The 23,261-nt window shown below is 37.6% G+C and overlaps 1 protein-coding gene across 1 annotated transcript in view; it reads left to right on the top strand.

Annotated features, from left to right (window-relative positions):
• The window catches only part of ZNRF2 (zinc and ring finger 2), a 62,248-nt gene that overhangs the window by 29,504 nt on the left and 9,483 nt on the right, over positions 1 to 23,261 (top strand). Inside the window, exons 2-3 of the mRNA XM_007437818.4 lie at positions 6,689 to 6,784; positions 22,139 to 22,244. Of these exons, the coding sequence (XP_007437880.2) occupies positions 6,689 to 6,784; positions 22,139 to 22,244 (202 nt within the window). The remainder of the gene's footprint in view (positions 1 to 6,688; positions 6,785 to 22,138; positions 22,245 to 23,261) is intronic.

Here is a 23,261-nt window from a genome sequence, read left to right as displayed (position 1 = left end):
TAAAGAAGTAGTTACAGGTCTGTGAGAGCCAGACATCTTGCTTGTTTGTAGGTGACCAAATACTTATTTTCCACCGTGATTTGCAAATAAATTCTTTAAAAATCAGACAATGTGATTTTCTGGATTTTTTTTCTCATTTTGTCTCTCATAGTTGAGGTATACCTATGATGAAAATTACAGGCCTCTCTCATCTTTTTAAGTGGGAGAACTTGCACAATTGCTGGCTGACTAAATACTTTTTTGCCCCACTGTATATCTTAATCGCATCACACCTTTGCTGAAGCAATTGCACCAGCTCCCAATTAGCCTCAGGGTTTGAGTTATAACGTTTTTGTTGTTGTTGGTCACACAGTCAGCCAGATGTTTAGACTGGATTTGGCATTTTTATCCACCTGTTGAGTCCTTCCCAAGGACCTGGGATAGGCAGATGTTGTTTGATGTTGCTAAAGCTATTGTCGCAGGATGTAAGCTATTCCAAGTAAAGCTGCCTTTTATAATTGACTGATGGTGATTTTGTCAATGCTGATAGTCTTCAAATGGTACTCCAGATGTTTTGGGATTGCACCCAAGGTGTCTATTACTATTATACTATCTTTGCTTTCTTTTGCCACAGTCGTTCTACTTCTATTTGTAGGTCTTTATATTTTGTGATTTTCTCCAGTTCTTTCTCTTCTATTCTGCTGTCTCCAGGTATTGCAATGCCCACTATCCAGACTTTTTTCTCTTTCTTATCAACAGTTGTTAAATCTGGGGTGTTATGTGGCAGATGCTTGTCTGTTTGAATTCTAAAGTCCCAGAGCACATAAGCTTCTTCATTTTCCATTACTTTGTTTTGTGGTCCCACCAGTTTTTGCTTGCAGGCAAATGGTATTTCTTGCAGACATTCTAATGCACCATCATGCCATTGTTTGAAGTCAGTCTTTGGGATCTTCTTGCAGCAGCTAACTAGGTGATCCACTCTTTCTTCAGCTTCTTTGCAGAGGTGGCATTTGCTGTCTTTTGCTGTCTTCTCAATTCTGGCTTTATATGCATTTGTTCTTATGGCTTGGTCTTGTACAGTCAGAATTAGCCCCTCTGTCTCTTTCTTCAACTTTCCTGCTCTTAGCTATTGCCAGGTTGTCTTGTCATCTGCTTTGTCTGCTAGTTTTTTTGTGTACTGGCCATGTAATACTTTGCCTTGCCATGTCTCTTTTCTGTTCTTCATTTGGTCTTTCTTATAGCCCAGTTTAGTTTCTTTGGTATTCAGTAAGCCTTCATGGTGTACTAGCTTCAGTGCATCTGCTTCACTGTTCTTCAGATATTCTTCCAATGGCCTTTTTTCTTCTTCAGCTGTCTGGTGTACTTGTAACATTCCACGCTACTGCATTCAAAACCAGCTGAAGCTTTCAGTTTGTCTTCAGGGGCAGTCCCATGTAGAGTGTGTTGCAGTAGTCAGGGCATGAGTGACGGTCCAAAGAGTCCCCCAATCTAGGAAAGGGGACAACTGGCACACCAGACGAAAGGCCTCCTGACACAGCTGCTACCTGCTTATAGAGCAAGAGTTGCAAGTCCAGGAAGTCCCTCAGGTTGCAGACTACCCTTGAATGGGGAAGTGCAACCCATCCAAGGTCAGAAATGCAGTATCCCCAGATCTAAACATCTCAAGTACCCATAGCCACTCGGTCTTGATAGGATTGAATTGGAGATGGTTCCTCCCCATCCAAACCTGTACAAACTCCAGGCACTGGGACAGAACCTCAACAGCCTCACTTGGCCAGCCCAAGGTACTGATGATACCAAACCTCAAACCAACAGATGACCTCATCTAGCAGTTTCATGTACATGTTGAAAGGGAGAGGAAAGAAAATAGAGCCCTGCAGGACTCCACAAAGGAGGTGTCTAGAGAGTGATCTCTCCCAAACCAACTGGAATTAGCCCCAGAGAAAGGAAAATAACCAGTGTAAAATGGTGCCCCAGTCTCCAGCCCACAGAGCCATTGGGAAGGATACTGTGGTTGACAGTTTCAAAAACTGCTGGGAGATGAAGGAGCACAAGGATGGATGTATCACGTCCATCCCTGTAGGGAATAAGGAATGGCCTTGAAGGGCCAGGAGGAAGAGCCACTACCAAGGCAACAATAAGAGGAGCCAGTTCATTCCAAGTAACTAATTTAAGAAAACATCTCACGCCCCTCCCCAGTTCATACAGATAAAATGAGGGAGGGGGGAAGCACATTCAGACTTAAAATTCTGTTACTATAGCTGTTCCAATAAAAGTTGTTTAGATCTATATGGCATTGGTTTCTAAATCCGGTTTACCTTATAGGGCTGACAATCCCAGCCCCACCACAAGTCATCTACAAGTGCAACCAAAGCTTTATTTTAGTCATTGACCAGCAGAACAGATTTTTTTAAAAAGTCACCTTTAACTCATCAAATAACAGTATAGCCTATACACCATAGCAACTGACTAGAATAAAACTGTAAAATCATAATTAAAATTATAAGTAAGAACAGTTGACAGTAAGGTCATAATACATTGTTATCGAATAGTTACTAAATGGACAGCTGCATTTAGTTCCAAAAGGAGAATGTCTGAGAGGTGTATGAAGAGAAGTTATGGCATATTGTACACACTATGGAACAGTATTTGGCTATATAATTGGTCCTCGGGTTACAACTATTCATTCAGTGATCATTCAAAGTTATGGCGGCACTGAACAACTGGTACTTATGATGGGTCCTCATAGTTCCAGCTGTTGCAGTGTCTCTGTGGTCACGTGATCATGATTTCCCACATTCCTTGCCAGCTTCCTACAAGCAAAGACAATGTGGAAGCCAGCAGGAAGTTGGAAATTGCAGTCCCGTGAGGTCCTCACTTAAGGACCCACGCAGTCCTCCTCTGATTACAACAACCGGAACTGTCATAAATGCCATCACTAAGTGACATGGTCATGTGACATCACACTTTACAACCATATCGCTTAGTGATGACAGTTCTGGTCCCAATTGCAGCCATAAGCTGAGGACTACCTGTAGACACTGAAGTAGAGTCAGATTGATCTGATAATAACAGTTTGAGATAGAAGGAATCTCTACTACAAATATGAGAACCACTGAATGTCATCTGGTAACTGGATGCAGATTGGCTTTCTCTGTCACCCAAGCTCTGGAATCCTTTCCTTCTGAAATTTAGGAGGAGCCTAATAAACAAGGCATGAATGCAATAGCATCCTCTTGTTCAAGTTCTCAAGAACTGTTATTTAAAGACTTCCTGACTCTGATATTGGGAATAATATATCTGTCATGACTAATAGAAATTGATTGCTTTGTTCTATATGAATTTATTTAATGTCAAATAAAGCTGTCCAAGTTGGTGGCCATCAATCCATCTTGTCTTACTGAATTTCATAATAATAGTTATATGCTGTGCAAAACACTTTACTGTATTTGGCCTGCGGCCATTCAGCTTCATCCTTAATGTTAAATAGGAAGAAAAAACCTATATCTGTGGAGTCTTTGGGGTTCTCTGAGCTTGGTTGTTTTCTTGCAAACATTTCGTTACCCGGCTAGGTAACATCTTCGGCACTTACCTAGCTGGGTAACGAAACGTTTGCAAGAAAACAACCAAGCTCAGAGAACCCCAAGGACTCCACAGCTCAACCCTGAGCTACACATATTCTCTTCTATTGGAAACCTATATCTGTCCATTTCACTGTACAGGTAGTCCTTGCTTAATGATGGTAATTAGGACTAGAATTTCTGTCACTAAGCAGTGCACTTGAAAAGAGCGACATCACATGACTTAGCATCACTGAGCAAAGGCAATCCCAGCAGTCCCCGTTGCTGTTGTTAAGCAAGGACCTCCTTGCGTCTTCCTGCTGGCTTCCAGCAAGCAAAGTAACTGGGGAAGCCAGCGGGAAGTTGCAAGTCCTGGGCAGCTCACAAGCAGGCCAGCGGGCAGGTAAGTGGCTGGCACAGCCCAGCTGGTTGGGGGGTGGCTGCTGCCATGCATAGGAGGGTGTGCCAGTGGATGCCGCAGCATGAATGCAGCCAGGCTGGGGGTGGCTACTGCCAGGTGCGGGAGGATGCGCCTTACGTGCCTCAGGCTCCTAGGGAGAAAAAGCGGCAGAAGCAACTTACGTTCCCTTCTGGCTTCCCCATTGACTTTGCTTGTGGGAAGCAGGCAGGGAAGGTCACAAATGGCAATCACATGACCGCAGGATGCTGCAGCGATCGTAATTGCAAGCCAGTTGTCAAGCGTCTGGATTGCGATCACATGACTGTGGGGGTGCTGGGATGGCCAGAACTTTGAGGACCGGTTGTAAGTACCACTCGTTCAATGCCATTGTAACTTCTAACAATCATTGAACAAGTGGTTTTTAACTGAGGAGCATCTATACCATTGGTTCTCAACGGGGGCGGTGGGAGGATGCTGAGGGGCGGTGAACTTGTTTTGGGCAGTAGGGGGGCAGTGGGCATGTTTTGGGCGGTAGAGGGGCGATGAGCATGTTTTGGCATTCGAACTTAATTTTAAAACTCCCAAAAAAATTTATTAAATCGATTATCAGGTTTACACCATTTGTACCAGCAATAAAACGAACTTACGCGACGGCTGCCCTCACGCACTTCTAAGAATGGTGAGATGAATTTGTATTCTAGGTAGGCTGACCTTGAAGAACTCGACACTACGATTCTTCTCCGATCCCAAGTAGCACAGCGCATGCGTCAGCTGTCTTCCTGCGCGATTAATCACAGCGCATGCATCAGCTGTTTTCCCGTGCGATTAATTGCGGTGCATGCGTCAGCTGTCTTCCCATGCAATTAATCGCAGTGCGTGCGTTGAGCATCCTTTCAATATGACTGTTTGATTTGACCCGTGTTTCTTGAGTTGCTTTTCGTTCGCTTCATTTCTGTTTTTTCCCCTCAGTTTCGATTTACTTTCATTGTTTATTTGGCCAGTCGGCTAGGTAAGTGCACTTATTAGTTCTTTATTGTGGTCGTGAATTATTAATTTTGAGAAAGAGCATTTAAGCATTTTTTTTGCATTAGTCATTTTAATTTTAATAAAAGGAATGCAATTACCTTCCAGGGCAAAAGTATCGAGTTAAATCGAACAAATTTGGTGTGTAAGTCTACTGAAAAAAATTACTTAAAATTTTTGCCTTTTATAATTCAGTAACTCCCCCCCCCATACCCTAAATTACAGGATTTTCACAAAGGGTGGCGTTGAAAAATTTTCCGCTCCTTAGGGGGGGCGGCAGCTTCAAAAAGGTTGAGAATCACTGATCTATACTCATAGCATAGGCCTTGTCAATATGGAATTAAGTTTGGGGGAGGGGAGTTTGCCCCAGAGACCATTGTTATTCATTTGCTTACCATAAATGTCTTTTACCTTTTAATGCCATTTTACTCCATTTGAACAACCTTTAGTATTAGTAGTAGTAGTTTTATTTATTGTGTACATATAAACAAACATAGTACAGGTAATATTATATACAATATAATCCAGTGCCACAGTGAAACAAGCTCCTCACTAACTTTTTGTCTCAACAAAAAGTTGATAGTTTCTACCTGTCTTGAGTTTTTATTATTGTAACAATAATTCCCTTGCATAATCCTTTCAACTACTCACCTCTTCTATTCCCACCTTGTGGGGAGGATCTGTAATGGGGAAAAGAGGCAGACAGGTAATTGCCATCCCAGAACTTAGCTGGATTCTTTCCTCCCTCCCCACAAAGAGCTGTTGCCATTAACTGCCATATGGAAAGAACCCTGGAAAAAAATTTTGTTGGCTATTTTTTGTATTTTTATTTATGATTGTTTATATTGCTTATAAAGCACTTTAAGAGGATTACTATTCTGAGAAGAGAGATACAAATAATTGCAATCATGAATATCCACACACTGGTGCACACATCATGATAGATTATGCTCAGACTTCCTCATGTTTAACTTACCTCAGCTTCCCTTCCTATTTAATTCTACTCAGCTCATTCCTCACGCAAAATGCATTATTTTGCACTCCCCCCCCCAAATCTGGAACTACATAATACTCTTTTGTAGCAATTAGCCTAAATATAATATCTCTATTCTTGTGTTAACTATGAAATAAATGTGTTTCTATTGAAACCTTTGTTAATAAGATTCATCAGTCAGCTAAGAAAAAGTAAATCTCATATCTAAAACGGTTTTGCCCACTGAGTACATAATTGATTGGAGTGATATCCTTGTGGTGATTATGGCGTGGGTACATATATTCTCCAAGATAACTGTCAACCATCGATCAATATCCCTAATCCGTTTGACAGGAAAAAAAGGGTGAGACAACCAAAATAAGCAGACATAATTGACTGGTGAATGAAACTTACCTGCAAACAAAAATTTTTGACAGGCAAAAAAGAAGAGCCAATATGTTGTTCTAAGCATAAAGATTTATTTTCTAATAATAGCTAAGTTATTCAGAAATGAAGTACTATGGATGTAATGTTATGTTCTTTCTTCTTTTGAATTGAAGTTTGTGCTTATTGGCTCTATGCCAGTTCCATATATAAATGCAGTATAATCTGTCTTAAATACATGGCCTATTGTAGCTGTGAATAAGCCTCTACACAAATCACCGTGATCACATATGCATAAATATACAAAGAAATTAGACATATAGTTAATAAAGCAAAATGGAATTATTTATGTATGTGTTTTCTTTTTAGGATTCAAATGCCCAGTTTGTTCCAAGTTTGTTTCTTCAGAGGAAATGGATTTACATCTTGTAATGTGCTTGACAAAACCAAGGATAACTTATAATGGTAAGAAAAAGAGTTCATTGTTGATTGTTAGTCTAATAATTAAATGAATATAAACTTTGCAATTTTGATACATTTCTTCAGGTTAGATGTCTGAACATAATTACCAAGAATTAACATTAATACAGTATGTATCTAAGCTTTCTGTTGAATTTATCTGATATTTTATTTCAGCTGATTTTCTCTTTAATGCTTTTCCTAGATTGTTTTTATTTTTCAAGGATCATAATTAGTGTTTGAAAATTACTTGGCCATGTAACTAAGAAATCATTAGGACATACAGTATTTGATACTTTGAAGTTAAGCTGATGGCCTGTTTAATTCCTTAGTAGCACTAAAAGAATTTGAAATCAAGGATTTTTTCCACTTTGATACTTGTTTCTTGGCTATTCTTACGATGTGGCTTAATTGAAGAATCAAAAGTGAATGTTGGAAAACAGCTTGTCAAGTCATGAATCCTTACGGTGAATATACATTTTAAATGTGCAGAATAATCAGGGGACATGAGCAGAAAGTAGATCTGGGCCAACATAGAATTATACTGGCCACAACATTGGGTTCTTGGTGGTTGTATATACAATTTGATATGCATTTGTTTACATTCACTTATCAGAGTACTCAAATATTTTGGCAGAAACATACATACACAGAAACACACTGCTAAACTGGCTTTTTTCCAAGCTCAGGTTATAATTTGTTTTAAACAAATAATCCAGGAGTTTTAAATCAAATCCCAATTTCAAGTTAGTTTACAATCCTGGCTTGTTTGGGCACTATATATAATACTCCTGTGTGTTAAAAAAAATGATCTTCATATGCAGTTCCTGATCCCACAAGCATTACAGTCCTCATAGTCAAAACATTTACCCACGTTTGCCTTAAAGGAAGGACAGGGATGAATATAGCCTGTGCTAAAATAAATAAATAAAATTCTGGACTCAGAAAATCTGAGATATGTATATACTATACAAATTGAGAAAATGTATTCTTTTTTATTGATTTTTGCGATTTGCTTTGGGATTTATAGTCATAGTAATATTCATTTAGAAACATTTCTTTATCTTGTAATCCTGTGATATATTTTACTTTGTATAATAAACTACAATGACAATACAGTGACAATCCAAAGTTTCTCCAAGTTTCATCCTAGCCAGATAACTCAGGATCTCTTGGTCAATAAACCCAGAGCTGTTGATGAAAGATCTAACTGCAGCAGGTGGCACATATCTCACTACTTCTAGTTCTTGGTACTGATCCTGTGAAGAAGCTAGATTAAAACAGATTTAGATTATCTGTGTCACCCAGAAATCACTGCTGGAAGTTGTAGTTCAGTAACATCTGCATGACATAGCAATCTCACTTTAATGTAGGATTTTAAAGCACGTTATTGGGAAGGTGGAAAAACTGTTTTCTCTTTCAGAATTCTGGAGATGGCTGCAGAATGTTTTGTGTGATGATATAGGATAGGACAGCTGACAGCCCAGAATTAAAATATGCCGTTCTAGGTTAGCTTGCTATCTTATTCCACATTGCAAGCAGATCTCACTCAGGCCAGTATTCATATTTATAAAAAAAAATTATATGCTTCATACTTTTACAAATATAATCAATATTCACACACATAATATTGACTGTATTGGAAGCACAGAATGTTCTCCCCCTGCCCTCTTTGAATCGTGGAGACTAAGCACACTAATAATGGCATAATATTCATAGTAATGTAGACTATTAAGAATTTCCTACAAGTGGCATACCTACTTGCCTCCCATTGCTGATAGCAGGGAAGGCAAAGAGAAGGGCATAAATGCAACTTAAATGAACTGATCTTCACTTCATTTTTAGTTTGTGTTCTGACAAGTACAGTCGGAGCAAACGTGCCTGAGGGAGTACAGCTGCACTTGGGATTGGAGTTACATTGAGATGCAAAGTTAACTGGGCCATTTCCATAACAATTTTATGTTATTATTTTATATTTGTGCCAGATATATAGATGTAATTGTGAACATTGAGTCTTCATAAAATTTGCCAAGAGACAGAAATGGATGAAAGTATAAGCTTGAATATCAGAATCTGCAGAATCATGCAGTTGTGACTGATAGTAGGAGGGGAGGAAGTGGAGTCATGTAGGCAAAGTAAATGCTAGTGAAAGGTTTGGCAGATTTGATGCTCCTTGAGGACTCATCTTTTGATGATAAGATGACAACAAAAGTAAAAGTGCTGTAGTCTAAATTATATTAACAGAAGAAGAGACTGTTAAAAACCATAATGGAAAAAAAATCAGGTATGACTGTTTCTGGCAAACATATTTCAGTTCTTAAGGGGACCAGATATAAATATAAAAGGACTACATTCAAGTGTTATTTTTGAGTTCAATTTTCAGTTTCTTAGAAATTGAAGAGTTACCCACTGCACAAGTATACATAGAAAACTTGCATCAACTCTTCTAAAATTTAATGGGATAGCAAGACGCACAGGGAGACTAAAGCTCTTTTTCTAAAACATCTTTAAACCTATGACATTAGGAATGGTCAAATGACAAGGATAATGAACTGCTTTCAGTTCCTCCCCAATCTGTAAAATTGGAAAATTTATTAATCTTCCTTCACAGTGTTTTGAGACAAAAGAATTTGTATGCTCTTTGGACTATTTAAATAGAATTTCAGTGGAACTTTGTCTATTTGTTTCTATAATCACAAAAATATGGTTTTATTTTGATGTAACATTGGCGTGCAAATGTATAATAAATGCCTTAGTTATAAGGTTTTTTTTAATCCATTCAGTTGTGTCTGATTCTCGGAGACTGCCTGGACAAGTCCCTGCAGTTTTCTTGGCAAGATTTTTCAGAAATGATTTGCCATTGCCTCCTTTCTAGGGCTGAGAGAAAGTGACTGGCCCAAGGTTGCCCAGCTGGCTTTGTGCCTAGGTGGGACTAGAAGTCACAGCCAGTTTCTAGCCTGATGCCTTAACCACTACACCAAATTGGCTCACTGAAAATATTTTTGCCTTATCAGTTTTTAAAAAGTTATTAAGAAAATGACCTAAATCGAATCTGTAAATGCTGTAATCTTGTGACTCTTGAGAATTGCATTTCCAGGTAGACACTGAGTCTTATCTCAGTGTGTTTATGCAGTGGTTTATGTTTGATGGCCCATAAGCACCTCATAAGAGAACATAATTATTTTATAGCTTAGTTCTCTAAACCAATAAAACAGGTTTTTCTTCCCCTTGGAATGTTCTCCAGTCTTAATACTGCTTTGTATCTGCTTTGTTTTATATCTTTCAAACTGCATTTAAAAATCAGTTTTAATTTTTTTCTATTCATATTGCAGGAATAGATGTTTATTTCTTTGTATTTTAAAATCTGAATAGATGTGTCTGAACTACTAAAAGAGGAGTCCTTTGATTACATAAATTGGAAAATATTTGTTATGTCATTTCACTTCATATAAGACTAACAAGTCCAACTCTAACACAAAAAATGGACATGTATTTATTTATTACTACAGTGTTGGGTTTTTCTTATTCTGGTACAGATCACAGACACAAAGACTGCATTTGTTTTTCTCAGTTTTATACAAAATACAACATAATTATACAAATTCCTTACTTCTAATCTTAATGCTAATTCTGTGCCTGTTTCTGTTTTCCTACCTATCTTACTCTACCATCTTCCTATTACAATTATTTTACAATTACTTCCATCTTATTTAATCTTTTTGTTTTGTTTTGTTCAGTCTCTATGTTCTATGTCTGTGTTCCTATGTTTGTAACACTATGTTTTCCTATCTTAACTATTTCTTAGCTCTTTAAATCTTATCTTTTTCCTCAAGTCTTCAACTCTTGTGGCCAGTCTCAGACCACTTGCATGTGAAAACTCTTTTCACTCTTCTATGGACTTGCGAATGGGCTTTTCTCTCCCCCCCCCCCCAACAATCACTCACAGTCCTCTTTCTGGTGCTGATTTGTGGAGCTCTGCAGCTGGGCTGCTGCAGGCAGTGGGCTTGCTTTGGTTTGCAGACTCTGGTCAGGCTCTTTTCCTCCTGCGTTGCTCAGCTCTGCCTCGCTCAGCTCTGCCTCTCAGTGGGTCTTGAAGCTCTAAGAATTGCAGTTTTCTTTTGCTGTCTGAAGACTGCTGCTGAGGTGCTGGCCTTTGTGTTGGAGGTTTCTCTTTCCTGCTTCTTTGCTGTCTTCCTGGCTTGACTCCTTTCACACCCTACCCACCACATGCTTGTTTTCTGTTTCATTTTATGGGAGAACCCCTTTCATATCTTCCCTTAATTTTGGTTTCTGTAGACTTTAGTCTACTAAGTTGTTCTTGAGAGGATTAGAAAAGGCCTATCTTTTGTGGACATACTGCAATTTGTCAGTCTCCTTCAAATGTGATCTAATTAATGCAGAATAGAATGAAACTGTCACCCCCTAATGATCTGTCCATTATGCTTATGTTAGCAAATCTAATTTTTTTCTTTGCTAGCTTAATGGATACTGTTTTTATCCATTAAGAAATATAGATGCTTCTTCTATCTTTTATTTATTTTTGTTCTTCCACACAAGAAATCTTAAATTTCATCTTGTTGGTTTTGAACATTTGATCATGTAACTTATGATCTGCCTAAATTCTGTTTTCTGTGATATCGCCCTCTCTCTGCATTTACATGTAATTTGCAAATAAAACTACCATCCCTGTGCAAGCCATTCCATATATATACATATACATATACATACATACATACATACATACATACATGCATGCATATATAAATTATACAAATGGAGATTTTGTATTTTAACAATTCCAAAGCTGGGATTTATAAAAATGCTGAATAGTATTGGGACTAGAACAGATCCTTGCACCATACCAGTCAAGAATTTCCTTCTGGGGATAGCCTTTAGTCAGTGCAAGCTGAGTCTCCTATTCAGCATTTTTATAAATATGCTTGGTACCTTAATCACTATACCAAACTGGCTCTCAATAAATTACTGTTATTTTATTTATTTTTTAATCCTAATACTTTGATGTTGAAAAGATTGAGAAGATGATTAAGAACTTTATATACTGTGCAACATAAAACGTACATAATAAGAAAATTCCACTAAACCAAATTCCAATTAATGTAGGATTGCAGAAAATATTTTGATTCAGAATTTTAAAGGATACTCATCATTTTTTGCAATCTCGATTGATAGAATTCAGGAGAATCAACAGTGTGAAAAGTAGGACAGAAACCAGATTAGAATGGCTCTAAATAGTGGTCATAATTCTGAATTGCCAAAGCTGAGATGCCACCAAACCAGTTCAACATTGTTTCTGTCTCTAATTGAAAATGAGCTGTTCCAACCTTATCAGAAGTATTCTAGTCATAATTCTTATAGCAATATTGATCTTTATTGATTTTTGAAGAAGCATTGATGAGGTTAGATTCCCTCTGTGGATTTCTAAAATACAAAAATCTTGGACTAGAATTTTACATACCTTCTGTCTACATAATCTCTAGTGAGTGCCTGTAGTGCTAGTCTTCCGTGATATATTGAAAGTAATCCCTTATTTAATCTGGCTCTAGAACTTTGATCTGTCTAAAACTGTGCATGAAAAGACAGTCTCAGAGTTTGATAGACACTACTAAATCATTTAAATGATGAGTGGAAATATTTGAAAAAAAATGGTGGACCAATACTAATGTGAGGATAGTATGAATAGTCATTTTTAATCAACTTCTTTCTTCTGATAGAGGTAAATGATGCTATTTGATATTATCTGGCTCCTCTTGAAGGAACAAATTCATTACATCAACTTCTGTAGCAGTTCTGCCCATATAATATTCTCCTTCCATTGTAAAATAGACTTTTTTCACATTTGGCAAGTTATGAAAATGATATAGCATGAGGAGCTCTCTGACAGTGGATCAGTTGAATGACATACCTAGTACCTTCATTGGGTTACTAGGATGAATTATACATACAAACTGTGATCATTTATGATGCTGATTTGGAGCTCTACTGACTTTGAAATCTAGAACTTTCATTGCAACCAAATACTTTTTATAAATGTACTCCAGTCTTTATTCTGACTCAAGAATTGTATATGCCTTCAGGAGAAAGAATAAATATGTAGAAGCAGGATCAAACCTTTCTTCTCCCTGAATCTACAGTATATAACCGTATGGTATATCTATTTATGTGTAGAATCTTTCAAATTAAAGTCTTTCAGATGAATGATCATAAGCAAGCAGCATTTGATTGAAAGGTAGAACCTGAATTTTCTTCTTTGGGAAGTCTACTAATTCATATGCCAAAATGCAAAGTTTGAGAATAGGATGTGTGTTACTGTATCTATTTTGCAAAAATAGAAAATACTGTATTACTAAGCAAAGATTTTAAAGCTTGCCCCATCATTAAAAGAAGCAGCTAATATCAAGAGACATGTGTGCGTGTCTGCGTATGCGTGTCTGTGTACATATCTGAAATTTTAAAGATGAGGCTGGTCATTATGAACTTGTTACATTTGTACGAGATAACAGTTGTACTTTGGAGCACAAGATAGTTGTTGAATATATACAATAGCTATAGTTCAAAATTACAAAAACAGATTTCACACAGATTTGCTGTCTTTCTTTAGAATAATAGTGTTATTCTTTAATGATCAAAGCACAAAGAGGCATTGTTGCTTGTTCTAGTCCAAAACACACAAACAAGATAAAATTGCAATTGAAAGCACTCAAAATGTCAGTCTTGAAACAAAACAAAAACCTACATGTATGGAATTTTTAAAGTTAGTCCAATTTTCACTGACAGAGGTATAACATTTTACATTCAGATTTTTTCTGCATTTGCTGAAATAAGTCAGTTATCACTCTTGATTTTCTAGGCAGGTGCACAAATTCTGCTATTTTATGGTGGTCTGCTATCATTAAGAGTTCAAGAAAAAACAAACAGAAATCAGGTGATATGCCTGATCTTTTAATCTGTCAACTTGCAGTGCTTGTTTCATTTTCTTCCTGTCCCTCCCTCTACCTGCCCTTTTATTTTATGAAAAAGGTTGGTTGTTTTGGATGCTTTGACTGAATGACAGATATCTCTGAATGGCAGATAATTCCTATAGATCAGAGCATGAAATCTGGTTTGGATGCTTTAATAAAATCTGTTTTTTGAAGGACAGATTTTCTTTTGATTTGTTTTGCTACCTGCTTTACTTATACTGTTTTGATATGAATTAACATTATAGACATTTCCGTAGAAAACCTGGGATTTATTTTGCATTTGAGGTACATGAAAACAAACACTTCTAGGCTTGGTAAAGTGGTCTACAGGAACACCTAACACACTTAGTTATTCAGAATGTCTCACTGAAATGGCAGACAGAATTTAACTATTTGGCTAATAAGTAACATACCTTAACTTGTGTGCACAACAAGCAGCTGACATCTGAAGTTGAGTTAAGCAGGACCAGGTCAAAAGTTAAGAGCTTGGAGAGCTATGGTCATGAGCAACTATTTTCTTTTTCTCCATGAGAGTAAGCAATGGACTTACTGCAGCAACAGTTGCTTCAGTTTGCTTCAAGGTTTTTGCATCAGTTTCTTTTCGTTTTTCCTTGGTATGCCCTGTTTTTTCTAGGATCTTTTCTATACCTGTTTGTAATACATAGGAGTGGACAGGGTTGTGATTAAAATTCTGACTTCAATGTACTGACTGATATTCAAATCTGATAAATGAATATTAATCAATGAATACGTGTCAAATGATTCAGAGTACAAACCCAACCTTCATTTATCAGTAGCTATGTCTTTTTTACACTACACATGAGAAATATTAATAAATACCTATATTCTTTTGCTATACAAGATAAACCTGCTATTGATCATCAGAAGTAGCTGTGTTTGTAAGTGAGGTCTCTTAATACAAAATTCACTGACTGGTATTTACTTGTATTTTTCTGCCTCTTAACTCTGCAGTTTCCAGAAATCAAAATGTCTGGAAGTTGGCAACCCTGAAAGGGTCTTTGTACTAATGTTACTGCATGGCATGTTCTTTAGGAACATTAATGTGATATTCACATGATTATTTTTCATTAGATTTATAAAGGCTGAAAGTTTACATATAGCTACAAACCATGGGCATTTCTGAATGAATGAAACTGCAGTGGTTTGTCTGCTGAACAGAGTTTATATCTGCACAAATTGCTGCTTCATTATGTCTTCTGTATATGAAATTTAACATTTGCTGTGTTGTAAAAGAGATTGGAAGAAATATATATGTGCAGATCTTCCATATGGTCTTTGCTTATTTGGCTAGAGTAGGCAAAGTAAAGTATGTGAATGCATCTTTATAAGGAGGTAAATTAGTATAATATGTAATGAGATGTGAATGTTTATAGTGTTTTGTAAACTTAAGATTCATAAGTGATCTGGATTTCTCACATTTACTACTGTATTAGACATAGCTATTTCACTTCATTTTTTCTCAAACGTTACGGTAATTTGATTAGCTTCTGATTACAATAAAAATATTGAAGTATTTTGTGACAAAATTAAATCACCAAGGGAACCAACAAGATGGAGAGGCATTTATTAGTCCAAATTACAGATTACAATAAATCAGTGGTCTCATTTCCAGTCAAGACAAAAACAAAAGTTGTTATACTGTATTGATATTATATAGAAATTAATCAAAGACACCTTGAGTATACACAGGTCAGTAAAGGAACACACATACATTGTAGTTGATAAGATACAAAGTAGTGTAAGAGAGATACAGGTACTCTTACACTACTCTTACAAGAGCAGAGCTGACACATTCCTTAATACAGGTAGTCCTCACTTAACAACCATTCGTTTAACAATGGTTCAGAGTTACAACAACCTTGGAAAGGGTGCTTTATGGCCATTGTAAAACATTGTGTTGCCCCCCGGTGGTCACGTGGCTGCATTTTGGGCACTTGGCAACTGGCTTGCATTTACCACCAGTTGTCAAGCGCCCATATCATGTGATCTCCATTTGCAGTCTTCTCTGCTGGCTTCCCCATAAAGTCACTGTGGAAGCCGGCAGGGAAGGTTGCAAGCAGAGGGACGGAGGGGAGCTGAAATCCTCTATGGGCTGCAGGAACGGAGCTCAAATCTTCAAGTAAAAGGGTTTGGGGGCTCCAGAGGATCTTTTGCCATCCCTGTTGTTGCAAGTTCAGACCAGCTGCAGTGAGAAAAAAACTATTTTAACACAGGCAAACCAATAGATAAAACACAAAAGAGTAAAATGACCATTAGGGTAATAATGATAAAGAAGAGTTTGCCTGCTGAGTAGAGTTTATACCTACATAAGTTGCTGCTTCATTTATATCTTCTCTATATAATAAATTCAACAATTTCTTGATCAGCAGTGAAAGCCAAGATAAGTCAGGCAAAAAGAATTGAGCCTAGTTCAAAAAGCAGCCAACGTCTGTGTCATGGGCTATAATGTGGAAAAGAATAGCCTGCTGATGAATAATATCAATGTCAGTTTTTAATCTGTGTTTTTTAGCCCACACACAAGAGGAGGAATTAACCAGTTTACAAACACTCCCTGGTACTGTCAGTAAATAATCCAGGGCCACTTAGTTATCCAAATAAGTATGACCAGTGCCATCTGTTTCAGGTTGTAGGGCATGTATGATGCCAGCAGAGGCCTTAAAGGCTTTTTCTAGTTCTGCTGAGGTGTTGGTAACAGCCTATTCCAGGGGTAGCAATAAAGGTACAAAGGCTCTTACCCCAGAGTAAAACTAAGAACTGTACCTCCACCGAAGGGTTAGTTTTGTGCCTGAAAATGAACGATTATATAAATCAAATAATAATTCGTTCTGATACAGCCCATCGCTTGGCTTTTTTTGGTCATTCTATGATGCTTGGTTGCTATGTGTTTTTATTTTTATACATAATATAAAAACTTTTATACGTAATATAAAAATAAAAACACACGCAGCCAAGCATCATAGAATTATTAATCACCCATCTGTTTAGTCTATTTTATTGTAAGCCGCCTAGCTGAGAAGGACTATACAGTGGGGCAAAAAAGTATTTAGTCAGCCACCAATGGTGCAAGTTCTCCCACTTAAAAAGATGAGAGAGGCCTGTAATTTTCATCATAGGTATACCTCAACTATGTGAGAGAAAATGGGGGAAAAAATCCAGAAAATCACATTGTCTGATTTTTAAAGAATTTATTTGCAAATCATGGTGGAAAATAAGTATTTGGTCACCTACAAACAAGCAAGATGTCTGGCTCTCACAGACTTGTAACTACTTCTTTAAGAGGCTCCTCTGTCCTCCACCCATTACCTGTAGTAATGGCATCTGTTTGACCTTGTTATCAGTATAAAAGACACCTGTCCACAAACTCAAACAGTCACACTCCAGACTCCACTATGGCCAAGACCAAAGAGCTGTTGAAGGACACCAGAAACAAAATTGTAGACCTGCACCAGGCTGGGAAGACTGAATCTGCAATAGGCAAGCAGCTTGGTGTGAAGAAATCAACTGTGGGAGCAATAATTAGAAAATGGAAGATATATAAGACCACTGATAATCTCTCTTGATCTGGGGCTCCACACAAGATCTCACCCCGTGGGGTCAAAATGATCACAAGAATGGTGAGCAAAAATCCCAGAACCACATTGGGGGACCTAGTGAATGACCTGCAGAGAGCTGGGACCAAAATAACAAAGGCTACCATCAGTAACACACTATGCTGCCAGGGACTCAAATCCTGCAGTGCCAGACGTGTCCCCCTGCTTAAGCCAGTACATGTCTGGGCCCGTCTGAAGTTTGCTAGAGAGCATTTGGATGATCCAGAAGAGGATTGGGAGAATGTCATATGGTCAGATGAAACCAAAGTAGAACGTTTTGGTCTAAACTCAACTCGTCGTGTTTGGAGGAGAGAGAATGCTGAGTTGCATCCAAAGAACACCATACCTACTGTGAAGCATGGGGGTGGAAACATCATCCTTTGGGGCTGTTTTTCTGCAAAGGGACCAGGACGACTGATCCGTGTAAAGGAAAGGATGAATGGGGCCATGTATCGTGAGATTTTGAGTGAACACCTCCTTCCATCAGCAAGGGCATTGAAGATGAAACGTAGCTGGGTCTTTCAGCATGACAATGATCCCAAACACACTGCCCGGGCAACAAAGGAGTGGCTTCGTAAGAAGCATTTCAAGGTCCTGGAGTGGCCTAGTCAGTCTCCAGATCTCAACCCAATGGAAAACCTTTGGAGGGAATTGAAAGTCCGTGTTGCCCAGCGACAGCCCCAAAACATCACTGCTCTAGAGGAGATCTGCATGGAGGAATGGGCCAAAATACCAGCAACAGTGTGTGAAAACCTTGTGAAGACTTACAGAAAACATTTGACCTCTGTCATTGCCAACAAAGGATATATAACAAAGTATTGAGATGAACTTTTGATATTGACCAAATACTTATTTTCCACCATGATTTGCAAATAAATTCTTTAAAAATCAGACAATGTGATTTTCTGGATTTTTTTTCCATTTTGTCTCTCATAGTTGAGGTATACCTATGATGAAAATTACAGGCCTGCCTCATCTTTTTAAGTGGGAGAACTTGCACAATTGGTGGCTGACTAAATACTTTTTTGCCCCACTGTATGCATGTGAGACAGGCAGCTATATAAATCAAATAAATAAATGAATAAATTTTTGATATGGTAAGCTAATTCCATAATGGGTAGTAGCATCTAGGAAAATATATCCAATGGAACAGCTTCCCATAAAGTTCCAAGACCATTAACTAAACATGTGTTCAGTTTAGGAAAATTAGGAAGCATGGGAAAGAAATTTAAAACCCCACTTTAACTCTCTTTGGTATAAGAAGGCAGGAAGGGAAAATGCTGTCAGGCTTTCAAGATTCTGTTATAGCCTACATCAATAAAATAGAGTTCTAGTATTTCTTATGGAGTTTGTTTCCAAAACTGGCCTAACTTAAAGGGCTAGCCTGTGTAGAAGAAACCCAATACAACTCAAAAGGGATTTTGCTTTCAGCTGTCATAGCATGTAACATAGAAATCATATGAGAAAGGCTCCATTCATGGTAATGATGCAACAGCAGTGGTCAACACACTGGGCTGCCCCAAGTGGTCAATCAACTGGGAATAAACCCAACAGTTGGACTGGTTTCTTATCACAGATGACGCATTTACCAAGATTAACCACAGATTGTTTCCCCATGGTCCATAGTTCTATATTCCCCATAGTCTGGGTAAGAGAAGCCACCTGGTCTAGTATATTATCAGAAATGAAGGCATCCCTTGCTTAGTCTGACCTTCATGGTTGGTCAGTCCCTATTCAGTGTGGGTTCCAATCTTTCAATTGCAGGTCCCTCTTTGGCCATACCACTTAGTACACCACAAATATATCAGTGTCTGGCAGGCGTACCCTTCCTAGGTGTGATTGATGAATCCTCTAAGGCAGTCCCTGGTGCTTAGCTGCAGTGAGAGTACAGGTAGTCCCTGTGTTAACGCCTGGGTTACAGATGACCCATAGTTAAGAATGGAGCCCATTGTAGGAAAATTCAAGTTAAATACGCAATGATTCCAGTTAAATACACAATGGTTTGAGTTCATTACACAATACTACTTATACAATATTATAATACTGTTCCGGCTTACATACAAATTTGACTTAAGGACAGACTTTGGGAAAGGAACCTATTCTTAAACTGGGGACTACCTGTAGTTCACAATACTTGATAAGGTCCTTTCCATCTAGGACTTAGTGTAATTTTTTTTCTGAAATAATTTAACCCACACCCACTCCCCAATTTTAAGTTTAGACACTGGCTCCCCTTTGGAGTCCATCTGAGCATGCACAACAATGATTTGTCTATTTTGTGCTTGAAGAACAAAGATCAGGCCCTTTAAATGGTCCATAAGGGCCTCATCTTCTACACAAAGTTCACTTTGCGTCCATAATAGTCCCAGAGGGATGTGCGTACGATGGCTCATTAAACATATATGAAAAAAAATGTGGTTAAAATTCACTAATTTTTGAAATAAAAGGTTGCATTAATTTCTTTATGTTGTCTGGGGGTTATGAAAATAATTTAGACATATCTAGAGGGTATCATATTTGGGAAGAGTCTTCTAATTTTATACTACAGTATAATAGTATATTCCTTCATTGGCCAGGGAATTAGATTAGATTATCCCCAAAATCTTTTTCCACCCTTACATTCTATTATGCTAGATTATGCAAATTCTTCATGTAGCATTTTTAAATCAAAATTAGTATTGGAAAGTTTAATAATTTTTTGCAGGTATAATACTTCAGAATTACACATTTCATTCTGTGGTGAGAAAAATCTGCTTTGCCTTGTTAATTTTTACCCTAAACTTTGAAACATTGTTTTTGGATTAATTAAGCCAAAACTTTGATTACAGAAATTGCCTTCACAGCAGTGTGCATGTAAATTTAACTCTAGCCCCTTTTAAAATAACCTTTATAAGATAATTATGGCCAGTAAAAATAGATAAAAATAGTTCAGAAAGTTAAAAAAAAAACAAAAACTTTTTCAGCTTTTCTAATCAAGCATGCGGCATGTTTGAGAGATTATTGTCCTACTTTGCAAGACATGTTGCAAGCTTTTTTATTTTTTCCAGTATGTAGGAATGTGTATTAACGTTAAATTCCATTTTGTATGTGTGTTGTTTTCCCTAAAGCAACAAAATATTTTTAATTCTTTAGCATTATCGTTTAAATCTTAAAATGTATGATGACTGCATTATATCATATGATCTACTTTGAGATTCACATGTGATATTTTGTTGGATGCTATATTTTTAACCTTTCAGAATTTGTCTCTGCTTACAAGATGCTAATGAATTCTACTTAGTATTGAATTTAAAGTTCATTTTGAACTACCAGTTAGATGGCTAGCCTTGTGGGGTAGAGAGAAGGAAAAATATTGATTCTAGAAGGTTTGTTCTGTCTGACATAGACAGAGCCTCCTCACCATCCATGCTGATCTGCAGAGACAGTACACAGACTTATTCTGTATTTCATAACCAAATCTTATCCAACCTAGAATTTCCCCATGTATTTGACTATAGCCCCCTGATCAGCATCTGGCAAGGTTCTTGTAACCTGTAGTCTTGAGATACATGCTTAGATGCCAGTGTACTCTAATAATGGCCACTGAAAACAGTAGATCTAAAAACTTCATGATTCCAGAGAATAGGAGGGACTTACTTATGCCCATGCCATTCGTTGATTGTGATGATCAAAGAGCACTGTTGCCCAGGTCTTTCATAAGTGAAATAGATAGTTCAAGTAAGACTGGCTCTGTTGTCTCTTCCACTAATTAACATGAAGTTGAGTGTGGAGACATGAATGTAGGCAGATGGATTTATTTTTATTTATTTTATTCGTTAGATTTATACCCTGCCTCTTCTCTGGGAGTTCAAGGCAGCTTACATGCAGTCTCCTGCCATTTTATCCCCACAGTAATCTTAAGAGTTAGGTTGGGTTGAGAGAAAATGACTGGCCCAGTGTCACCAAATGAGTTTCCATGGCTGAGTGTGGATCTGAATCTGGGTCTCCCTTATTCTAGTTCAGCACCTTAACGACCACATGATAGTTGTTGTCCAGCTTTGTATTGATTAGGACCCACAAGGCACAACCTGCAATATGATACTTGTTTTTATTTTTAAATGTATTGGTATTGACTGTTCTAGTAGTAGGGCATTCCAAAACTGAGTTTCATTAATCAGTATTTCAAGGGTGCCTTTCTTCATGATCAGGGTGCAGATAAACTGTTTCCATGGCTGATGTATATTAGGAAGATTTGTCTCAGAAGTTTGAGAGAACTTTTGTTTTCTTTCTAGTACACAATTAGGGTGAAATGTTAATTATACCATTATGTGTAATACTGGATATATTAAGCAGAACTCCTTCTTGTGGAACTTGTGTGGTCAGGACAGATCATTCATATACAAGAAGATATAAGTAGACAAAGAAAGGAAAAGGGAGGAAACCCCTAATGGGGACAAAACCTCCTGTGAAACTGAACATAATCATGACTATGGAATGCAGGCAGGTTTTTGCTGCTGAAATGGAATGAAATGTCCTGGAGGAAGACATGGTTGATTGGCTGAACAAGAGTGTTCCATACCACAAAATCATCTTGCAAGTCTTTGTTGTTGTTTTAATAGCTGTAAGCATGTGAAGCTTTGTGTTCATTATAAACCAAATTGCAGTATAACTTTGTGAGTAACATTAGGTTTTAAACATGACACATTTCATATTTTTGCCTATTTTTTAAAGAATAACATTAACAAGGAATATAAGTATTGTGTCTATATTAATTTTTCCTGTTTCTGTAGAGGATGTACTGAGTAAAGATGCTGGGGAATGTGCAATATGCTTGGAGGAACTGCAGCAAGGGGATACAATAGCACGATTGCCTTGTTTATGCATATATCATAAAGGGTGAGTACATACACAGCATAATTCAATAACTTGTTATTGGACTATATTTAGAGGAATGTAGGCAGAATCCACCTCATCTACCGTGACTTCCCTTTTCTCTGCATTCCCATGTACCCCCGCCCCACCCAAATACCTTCTGGAATAACCCCAAATTCTTCAAACAGATGTGGGTATAGGAGGGAGATTTAAATGTTCTGTTAGTTGTGGCTGTTATATTATTTTTTCCTAGCTATGTCTGCATTAAATGAACTCAGAATTAACTCTTACAGTTATAATCATGCAATATCTGTTCTTCTGGTATATTTAATGTTTCATTTAAAACGTATTTCTGCTTTTTAGATCCCTGATAATATATAAAACAAAATGCAAACAGATACTGTAAAGAAAAAAGTTGTAAAGGTTTACCTGTGTAAATATTGGCACATTTTTGAAATAAAAGAAATGCACAAATTTTGATTTGTCCTGTTTTCTATGTTCTCATGGAGACCATATACATCTTTGGAACATTTTAGAGCATTTATCCAGAGATATGGTGCCTATTCCCTCTCTCCCTCTCCCTCTCCATACTTTTCCACAACTGAAGACTTTTTAAAATTCAGGCCTTAAAGGATGAGACACTTGCTCTCCCATAGCTTTGCAGTAATAGCCTTAAAATATTGGCTGCTTCATATACAACGCATATGTCTGGAGGGATGGGCAACATCTCAGTGGGTGATATATTTGTTTGAGTGCTTAGGCCAAGGACCACAATGAGCAGAGCATTGATGTGATCACTTCATCAAGAGTGCTGGGATGATTTTCTACCTTTCTTGTTTCCCATCAGATTGTGCTGGGGAACTGTGCTGCCTTTTAATAGTTTGCTGCCAAATTTCTGCAGGGTGATCTCAGGAAATTCACGGGGCTGCAAGAAAAAGGGGGTTCTGGAGGGATAGGTGGATTACAGGTCTCAACTTTCCCTCCTCTGCACTTCCATAGAATGGCTTATTTGGTTAGGCATTAAGGCCCACAAAGCTTGTT

Source organism: Python bivittatus, unplaced genomic scaffold (genome assembly GCF_059951505.1).
Source record: "Python bivittatus isolate LINGU-HERP-01145 unplaced genomic scaffold, Pbiv_v1 ctg000610_np1212, whole genome shotgun sequence".
Lineage (NCBI taxonomy): Eukaryota > Metazoa > Chordata > Lepidosauria > Squamata > Pythonidae > Python > Python bivittatus.
The sequence above is the reverse complement of the archived record's forward strand: the minus strand, read 5'-3'. Positions and strand labels throughout refer to the sequence as shown.